Source organism: Triticum dicoccoides, chromosome 6A, assembly GCF_002162155.2.
Source record: "Triticum dicoccoides isolate Atlit2015 ecotype Zavitan chromosome 6A, WEW_v2.0, whole genome shotgun sequence".
Lineage (NCBI taxonomy): Eukaryota > Viridiplantae > Streptophyta > Magnoliopsida > Poales > Poaceae > Triticum > Triticum dicoccoides.
This window is the reverse complement of record NC_041390.1, coordinates 523907370-523916524: the sequence shown is the minus strand read 5'-3', so window position 1 is coordinate 523916524 and position 9155 is coordinate 523907370. Positions and strand designations below refer to the sequence as shown.

The 9155-nt window shown below is 53.6% G+C and overlaps 2 protein-coding genes across 2 annotated transcripts; one reads left to right on the top strand and one right to left on the bottom strand.

Annotated features, from left to right (window-relative positions):
- The first annotated feature begins 217 nt into the window (after positions 1–217).
- Positions 218–4056, top strand: LOC119315945. The gene is made up of 4 exons (XM_037590373.1): positions 218–1154; positions 2563–2846; positions 2941–3168; positions 3270–4056. Exons 1-4 carry the CDS (start codon positions 218–220, stop codon positions 3753–3755), a joined length of 1935 nt encoding a protein of 644 aa, XP_037446270.1. The 3' UTR covers positions 3756–4056.
- Positions 4035–6773, bottom strand: LOC119317662. The gene is made up of 7 exons (XM_037592143.1): positions 6434–6773; positions 5937–6110; positions 5728–5820; positions 5550–5618; positions 5059–5265; positions 4566–4691; positions 4035–4457 (listed from the first exon to the last, which is right to left on the bottom strand). Exons 1-7 carry the CDS (start codon positions 6695–6697, stop codon positions 4305–4307), a joined length of 1086 nt encoding a protein of 361 aa, XP_037448040.1. The 5' UTR covers positions 6698–6773; the 3' UTR covers positions 4035–4304.
- Between the last annotated feature and the right edge of the window lie 2382 nt (positions 6774–9155).

The following is a 9155-nucleotide window of genomic DNA, read 5'->3' as shown; positions in this document are numbered from 1 at the left end:
TGACGTCGCTGGATGCGCACGGGCTCGAGCTCGACCGATCCATCTCCCCCCGACCCGAGATGCCCGCGCGAACTCGAACTATGCCTCTCGCAGTGAATTCCAAGTCCACGCACGCCTAACCACCCCCCGCCCGCCCGCCCGCCCCATCTGCCAGTGAGCGAAACAGTTTAAAAGACGGACGGTCCCGACGCACCCGCCCGAGCGGTCGTCCGGTCCGATGCGCCCCGGCCGGTCGCGGGTACGGCGAGGGTCGCCACCAGCACGGCAGATTTTAATCCCGACGACAGCAACAGTCCTTATCCACCGCGCTCGCGCCTCCATTAATTCGCCCCTCCAAACCGCTCCCGTCTGCGTTTGCTTCTGTACTCTCTCTATCTCTCTCTTCCTCCCCCGCCCCCGCCGTGTGAAGTCGCAAGAATCTTCTTCCTGGGCCGCTGCCGCCGCTGCGAGCTGCGATGGCGACGGCGACGGCGACGGGGCAGTGGTAGTTAGTACCCATCCACGCAAGTCAAAAGGGGCCATAGATCTCTCCGTATATAGCGCAGCCCCACGGCGGCCGGTTCATTTTTGCTCGCTAGCTGCTGCTGCGCGAGGGAGTAGGAGTAGGGAGGGAGAAAGCGAGAGGCCTCCTGCTATGCCCATGGACTACGGGAAGAGGCAGCAGGGCGGCGGGGTGGTGGCGATCGAGTGCGTGGCGGGCGGGTCGCGGGCGGAGGAGTGGGGCACGGGCTGCGCCGAGACGGTGCAGACCGGCGACGTGGTGGAGGAGCTCCTCATCGGGGTGGGCGGCCGCGGCGGGCCGGCCGTGCACGCCGCGCCCTTCAAGGGCGGCCGCGCCGCGCTGCAGAAGCTGCTGCACGCCGCCTACAAGCGCGGGGACACGTCCGTGGAGGTGCGCGTGCGGCGCCCCGCGCACGCGCGGCAGCAGCTGGTGCCGGGGGAGTCGGACAGCAGCGGCGAGCTGCTGGGCCCCGGCTCCGACGCGGCGGCCGCCAGGATGCAGGCCTGCATCGTGCCGCAGGAGACCGGCGGCGGCGGCGGCGGGATGGCGATGGTGGGGCGCAGCCAGAAGTACGTGCTCCGGTCCATCCGCGACCCCAACTACGCCGTCGGCCTCGTCGACCGCAGCGAGAGCGAGTGCGTCGCCTTCCGAGGTAAACAGCAGCCGTACGGCACCGCCGCGTTTCCAGTTTCCACCATCATCCGATCCGCAGATATTTTCTAGAACCTCCGCAGATCTTTATTTCCGATTCAACTTGTTCGATTTTTTGCTTGCAATTGCGTTAGTTAGCGAAGAAAAGTACTCGTAAAAGTCGTCGACTGAGTTTTCGCTACATGCCGGGTTGGACTTGAGAAAAAGGATAGGGCGCCCGCCGGTGCGTGCATGCGCGCGTTCCCGCTGCATGCGACTTCCGCGCACGGGTTGGTGCGGCTTTGAATTGACAGGCGGCGACGCCATCTTTATCGTTTTCTCTCCCGGCCGATCGATCTCGATCGCGATCGCGATAGAATTCCTTTTGGCGCGCTCGATCATTCACAAGACTATCTCTTCTCTTAGATAAGATCCACAAGACTGGGTTTGGCTGCATGCTGGTGCGCCGAGGCATATGCTTGGATGAATGGATCAGTTGTAGCTACGTTGTAAAAATAATTTGGCGTGATCGATCACTCACAAGAGTTGGTTTTGGTTGCATGCTAGTGTGCCGAGGCATATTCTCGTGTCAGTTTTAGTCTTTTAGCTTCCGTGGTACGATCATCGCGTTTAGATAGGATATGATCCGAATATCCTCGTTGCAAGAGCTGCCGATAGCATTGTTGTTCTTGTTGTGTTTTAGGCAGCTGCCTTTGTTGTCACTTTTTCCGACTGGTAACTTGGCCTGCTCAACTTAAAGAATTGTCTTACAGGCTACATCATGCAGATGATGTGTACATGCACTGCCATCGTCTCCAAAAAATTTGACTGCACAGGAGAGACCGCGTGATTAAGCTAGTGGTTTCGAGATTATTAGGCGTAGCCGCGTACTAGGTATACGGTAGTGCACCCGTACACACCAATGCTTAGCCGGATCTTACCAAACACACGAATCATTTAGTCTAGCCCTAGTCGCATGCCCCTACTTCCAGGCAGCAGACACGGCGGTGCACGTTGAATGGAGTCTGCATCTGATTCAATCATTCATAGTTTCATACTACACGGCAAGGTCGTCCACTTGCTGATTTAGTATTGAATGCCGCTGTTCCTCTGAGATCGTAATGCGGTTCGGAGATTCACCGGTTGACTTTACCTCCTAGGTCGATGATGTCGCGTCCGGCTTGTTCGCACCAGGAGTAATAAGTAACAAAAAATAAAAAATAAAAACTCGCACATGATTGCAGATCGTGCAGACGCCTTGGTTCCAGCTAGCTTGAGATTCCTCTGCAAATCTAACGTCGTCTCCTGATGATCAAAATAAAGAACTGAATCACGGTTCGAAATAGTGTTAGAAATGTCCTAATGCTACGTCATGGCCGACGTTGATCGCTCGCTGACGACGGCGGCGGTGGTGCTGTGCATGCATGCAGGGTCTCGGAGCTCTCGGGTGGTGTGCGCGCTGAGCAAGGCGCAGCTGCAGGACGGCTACGTGTCCTACCCGTGGGAGAAGAAGATGAAGGAGGTGCTGCCGGTGCCCAGCGCCAGCAGCTTCCTCTCCCTGCTCGTCCTCCCCACCGCGCTCGACCGCGCCAACTCCCGCTACAACTCCGTCGACGACACGCTGGCCCGCGCCAACGCCTGGTTCCTCGCCTCGCAGGCCGCCGGGGTGCCCATCGCCTTCCTCAACGTCCAGACCGAGGCCCTCCTCACCAAGGTTCCTTGTACTATATTTTTTTTGCCATCAGAATGATCGTGTGTGGGATGTTTTGGTGTTTTTCTGACGTTCTTATATGGCATGCATGGTGCAGATCTCCGGCGACATGGCCTCGGCGACGGTCAACTCGGGGTCACTGGCCGACCTCCCCAACCTCGCCAACGCGAGCCTCTACGGGTTCGAGGACTACCACGGCGTGGACATCGGCGTGGTGAAGGCGGTGCGCCTCTGGTTCACCGCGGCCGCCGGAGAAATGCCCGTGGAGATCACCCTCGAGGAGGGCGACACCAAGCTCGGCTTCGCCATCAGCCGCACCGAGGAGGTACCAATGCCGGAGGAATGTCTGTCCCTGTATATGTCTCTAGTTCTAGCTCTAGTGCACGTCTGAACTGATTCGCTCTTGGTAATGGCAATGGGGTGCAGGGCTTCCTCTACATCTCGTCGGTGATGGAAGACGACAGCGACCGGCCGACGCCGTCGACGCGGTCGGGGCTGCGGGACCTCTACCGGGAGGCGAAGCGCGCGTCCAAGCTGCTGGTCATCTCCCGGGTGTCGTGCCGCAAGGTGCTGCCGTGGATGGTGTCCACCTCCGGGGCCATCCGGTGCTTCGACACCGTGTCTCTCAGCCAGAAGCTGTCCCTGCACCGGCACGCCCTGCGCCCCATCCTGCTCCACGTGCTCATGTGGGACTTCGGCACCGACGCGCCGAACCGGCCGCAGGGGGCGCCGTGCCCGACGCCGCAGCCGTCCCCGGCGTTCGCCGAGCTGCTGCGGCAGAACTCCTTCTCGTGGGTCGACAACCAGCCGGCGCAGGCGGACGGCGAGCCGGGGATGGTCCAGGGGAGGGACACCGCCGGGGACGCCTCCTTCAGGTTCCACAACTTCTCGCTGCCCAACAACTGGGTCTGAAGTTTGATGAAACGCCTCGACTACGTGCTTGGCCGCTGTGCTGTACATATGTACATCTTGATTAGCCGGTTTGTGATGAGAAGAAACAACGCTTTGCAGTGTCACAGCTTACTGCCCAGAGTGGAGTGGACTATAACTTTGACCCCTAAAATAGTGTTACTAGTGCTGTGCGTTTGATGTTTCAGCTCAGAACAGATTTATCGGTTGCAAAACGGATTGCAAGGATGACTTTCGTAGAGAGCAACGCTGATATCAGTTCAGTACACTTTGGTTCGAGAATAACAGTACTGCTATTATTTAATTTTCACAGGTGCTATCAGTTCAGTACACCAGAGCATGAGCATCCACTATAACTTAACAGGGGGGTCAAATGGACATATACTTAGCATGGACATAGATAGAGTTGTGTCGGAAATAGACCGGCGCAACCTCGGTATGTCAACAAAGTTGAATGAAGATACAAGTATCAGCTTGGATTATCGCAATTCGCGTTCTGACCACAGAAGGCAGATTAACGAGTCACCAGATTAATCGGCGGTCTGTGTGCGCCTAGAGTGCAACCTTCCCTTTCAGATTAATTGCTGAGAGCTCTTGTTCCACATACTCCCCGGCGCATATAGGTGGATAACTATGAGCATTGGGTGCTTCAGCAAAGTGGCCCAATGGCTTGAGTGTCGCATCGGAAGCAATGTGCGAGAATAGCTGTTTGGACATACATAGAAATCGGTTAGTCAATAGATCGGCAGAGCACAGAGGATTCTGGAAATTGTCACGAGGTTAGCAGACATCGTGGGAACTGAGAGTACTTACTGTTGATGAGATCCTCCACAAACTTCGGTTCTGCTCTTTAGCTAGTTCTATTGCCTCTAATGTTCTCTTGGTCACCACTACCTCATGCATTCCAGCTAAACATTCACCACCTGTAAGCCATTCCAACTGCACAGAAAGGAACACATCAAATATTGACAGTTTAGTGTGTGCACATGCTTCACTACCACACCCAACACCCCGGAAATAACGCCCAGCTCTCATTTGCCTAACAGTTCCATACAAGTATTTACAGATCCTTACACGCAAGTGTGTAATATTTCAGTAAAGACTCAGATATGAAACTAAAGTTTGATTTCACGATGACAACATCAACTATTGCAGGAAAAACAGTACTTCTATATAAGAACAAAATATTAAAGATAATATCATAAAACTGGTATTCACCCCTGCAACCAATATGCATAAGTATCATTTCATCAAACTATGAGTGCAGAACAATTAAATGTATCCAGTGAAAATTGGCAGAACTAACCTGTTTCCCTGACTGAATGAGAAGACAGCCAACAGGGACCTTCACCTCCATCTTTTTACCATTACTTAACCAAATGTTCAGGCCTGGAAATCTACTACGGCCATGGATGGTCAAGAAATTAAGATCATAATGGAACCCAGCAAACACAGTGCCCTCAAAACCATGACGCATCAGATTACTTCCGGTTGGTGCTAGGAGGTGCGGTCCCTATTGAAACAAGAGAATAATTGAGCAGTGTCAGCACGATGATCAAAGAACTTCAACATGAATAACTACTTCTTTTTAAAAGAACACGAATAATACTTCTAGTACTCAAAATGTTGAATTGCACGACTGAAAAACCAAAAGATCTCATACCACACCTTTAAACCCACTAAGGCATTGAAATATTACTAATAGCTGGAACTTGGCACTGTTTTAAGGACATTCATTTCAGATAAATTTAAGAATTATAACAAAACGAGTGAGCGTGCCAAGAATCACAACATTACCTCCTTCATCAAAGAGGTAAATGCATCCTTTGACAAGCCAAATCCAATCGCCGCCATCTCAGCAACAACCTACAAAAGAAGTGTGTCCAACCAACTTCTGAATATTCTATAACATAGATTTGCCATGTATAAACTGCAGAAAACATCAACTTAGATAAATTGTGCACTGGATATGTACCTCAATTGCAGAAATCATTTTTGAACCCCAGGAATCCATGGTCTCTTTCCACTCCGGTAATCCATCAGGAATAACAGGTTCTGCGTTCAGCTCCTACACAAAAATTGCTCACAATTCAGCATATGACGCACAAATAATGGCTAGGGGTGAAGCGTGGAATTCATTCAGACTTCCACATCACAGTGAAAGGATCATGTAGAAATGACAACCTTAAAGCGGGTATTCGACGGGCGAGGGCCCACTCTCCACATGTACCGCCACTTCGGGTCTGGCCCCTTAGGGGTGGCTGGTTGAAACTCCTCTGGCATACTCTTGATCGTGTCTTGCATCTCCTTGTCGACGAGGCTGCGAGGCACCTCCACGCCTTCAGGTGTCACGCCGACCTTATCATATAAACAGGATCAAAATCCATCATTGCAAACGGGGTTAACTTAAGCCTGAAGGCACCACACATTCAGCGTAACTTTTGGATATATCAATATAAGTGCCTGAATTTTCAAGGCGATTTTATAATGCAGCGGATCATATCAGATAACTTGAACTGGCAACAAGTACTACTTACTACTGATCCTAGAATGCCCAACTTAATAATTTTGACGGACCCTAGCCCCCCTCCCCACCTAATCGGGCACCATAATTCGCCGGGGAAGCGGGGGGATGGGGAGGCTACGGTACGGCCCCATGAAACGGAATCATTTAGTAGTACCTGGTAGTGGAGGTGGGGGCGCTCCTGGAGGCGCTTGGAGTCGTCGGATCGGGCGAAGTAGCGCTCGACGACGTCGAGGAAGCGGTCGTTGTCGGCGGCGGTGCAGCGGGGGTCCTTGACCAGCAGCGCCCCCGTGTCCCGCAGGCTGGCGCTCACCGTGGCGCAGAGCGCGCGCAGCGCCTCCTCCGCCTCGGCCGGCGCCGCGGCCGCGTCGCCGGCGGCGGCCTGCAGGAAGGGCGCGAGATCCACCACGGGGAGGTCCATTGGGCTGCGCGGCGGGCGGCGGCGGGAGAGGCGAGAGTTAAATTCCGCTGCCGCTAAAAAAAATGAGGGGGATCGGGTTGTGGAACCCGCGCTGGCTGCGTCTGTGACTAGTAGTAACTGGTGGATGGGACAGCGGGTGGGGCGAGAGAGAAATGTTGCGTGAAGGAAGGGGGCCGAGGGAGGGAGAGTCGGGCCCGGAACCGCAAACCGGGTGCGCACGGAACCGGCCTGGATAGAGATTCGCCTCCCGATACGGTGGCACTGCTGGCTGCGGTGCGGTCGCGCACGCAACGGAAAAGTCAGAGCGGCGAAGAAGCGGCTCCTGTTTCGTGCGCGCGTCCACTTGTGTCGTGTGGTGGCTTTCCAGCCCGGCGATTGCTTTTTTTATGAAATCTGCCGTACTCGTAATAATTACAGGTCACTGATTTGGATCTTCAAATTCAATTCAATAAAATATAAAGTAAATTCTATGACTAAGAAATAATATATAATAAAATCTCTTGAAAACACCTGCTTCGCGCTATCAGTCTCTGCTAGAGAAAATGTCCCAAAACTTCGGTAAAGCGGCTGCAATTGGACTGGAGAAAATATCAGTCTCTGTCGTACTCGTAATAATGATTTTTTTTAAAAGTGTTGAGTTGCCATTGAAAAGCATAGGAAGCCTTGATTGATGAACATACTTGGACCGGGATGATCACCTAGAAGTGCAGGACGTCGGATTACAATATTTTCACCATGATGTCGATGCAAGATTTCAATTCCATAAAGAATCAAACCAAAAAAATGTTTGACACACCAACATAAACTCATAAAATCCGAATAGTCGGGTCTACAAGGACCGAAAACTCTTCAATCTCATATAGCACCGTCAAAAGAACGAGAGTAAATTTATTCTTAAAAAAATGATCACTAGACGATGACGAAAAACATAGAACTCTTGAAGGTAAGAGGTCCCCCCCACCTCTCGGCGCCAAGATGGCAACCAAATGCGAGGGGACCAAAAGTTCCCTGACGGTCGCGGCTGCCCTAGACGAAACCCTCGCTTCGTAAAGTATAATAAAACGCGGGTAGCCCGGCGACTGTTGAAAGTAATACATGCATTTGCTCCCACTTTTTTTCTTGAACACGCAAAAGCCCCTGTGATGCCAATTCATTCATGCCGCAAACGGTTTACGTTTGAGAGTTACAGTTCCCTGTAATTGCATGTCTAGGCAACTGGCTGAACTGATCCGTGGAGGAGTGCTAGCTGGGCTAAATCATGTGCCTATGGAGTCTTCATATGTGGAAAAACTGAGCTGGAGATGAATCCGTGATTGCACAGAAATCTGTAAGTAGACCTCTAGCCTCCCAATGTCCTGGATCTATTGTAGGCGATTTTATGGCAGCTGCTTGTTGAGTATATGTGTTATGTGCATATTATGTATTAGGCTTGTCTTCTAATTTCTTGTATAGTTGAGGTCCATGATCCATCTTTATACATCATATATACGTGTCTGTACACGAAGAGCAATACATCGTGTAATCATACATAATATCGGTTTTTTAGGTTTCTTTCTCGCTTTCGCCACCGTCGTTATCGCCGCCGCGTGTCTCCTCCGCGCCGCCGCCACTCGCGCGCCCTCCGCGCCGGCCGCGGCTCCCGCATCTCCCTGCCTCGCACGCGTAGCCGCCAGCCGCCAGCTGCCGCAAGCCCCGATCGATCGATTCAATTGATTGGTTGAAGTCAAGGTCTCGAGCTAGTCCATCTTCCTATATAATATTCTTAATAATGCGCTGCACCAAGCCTGTTGCATGCATGTTGCTTGATCGATTCCGTTATCATGCCTAGCGCGTAGCCGCCAGCTGCCTAGCGCGTAGCCCTAGCGCGTGCGCCGCTGCCCTGCCGATCGATCCCGTCGGCCGCCAACCGCGTAGCCAGCCGTCAGTCGCGCGACGCCCTACCCGCGCCAGCTGCATCTCCCGCATTGTCGCCCACGCTCGATCACACGAGCCGTCCGAGTCGCCCGCTCCGTCCCGGCAGCACATCGCTACTGCCTTCAGCGGTCGCCACCCGCCTCATCGAAGCCTCCTACTGCTGCCGCCCAACCACACCGATCGCCGCCGTCGGACCAGCAATGGCGTCATCAAACCCGTCCGCTGCCGCCTCTGCCGTCCTGTCGCCGGTGCCCTACGACGCGGCCCCGCCGCCATATGGGACGGCCGTCACCTACGACGTGGCCATTCCCACATACGAAACTTTTATGTGCGGGGCATATGGAACTCCGCCCGCTTTCACGTACGGGTCTCCGCCTGCGTACGGGGCTTCGCCCGCGTACGAGTCTCCAGGATACTAATGGGGGTCATCAGCATGCCACCACTCGCCCGCTGGACAGCAGCCAGACGGCGCCCAGCACCTGCAGCATCTGTCAGCAGACCCGCAGATTTTTCCAGCGAACCATCCGGCCTATCCGGCACCGCA

Bases quoted from the DNA above. Each gene is read 5' to 3' on its own strand.
- LOC119315945 (XM_037590373.1), top strand. From the start codon at position 218: ATGCGCCCCGGCCGGTCGCGGGTACGGCGAGGGTCGCCACCAGCACGG. The intron at 2,847-2,940 runs GTTCCTTGTACT...TGCATGGTGCAG, and splicing joins CCGAGGCCCTCCTCACCAAG to ATCTCCGGCGACATGGCCTC. The intron at 3,169-3,269 runs GTACCAATGCCG...AATGGGGTGCAG, and splicing joins CCATCAGCCGCACCGAGGAG to GGCTTCCTCTACATCTCGTC.
- LOC119317662 (XM_037592143.1), bottom strand. From the start codon at position 6,697: ATGGACCTCCCCGTGGTGGATCTCGCGCCCTTCCTGCAGGCCGCCGCC. The intron at 4,692-5,058 runs GTTAGTTCTGCC...CTTTCTGTGCAG, and splicing joins TCATTCAGTCAGGGAAACAG to TTGGAATGGCTTACAGGTGG. The intron at 4,458-4,565 runs GTAAGTACTCTC...ATGTCCAAACAG, and splicing joins TGTGGAGGATCTCATCAACA to CTATTCTCGCACATTGCTTC.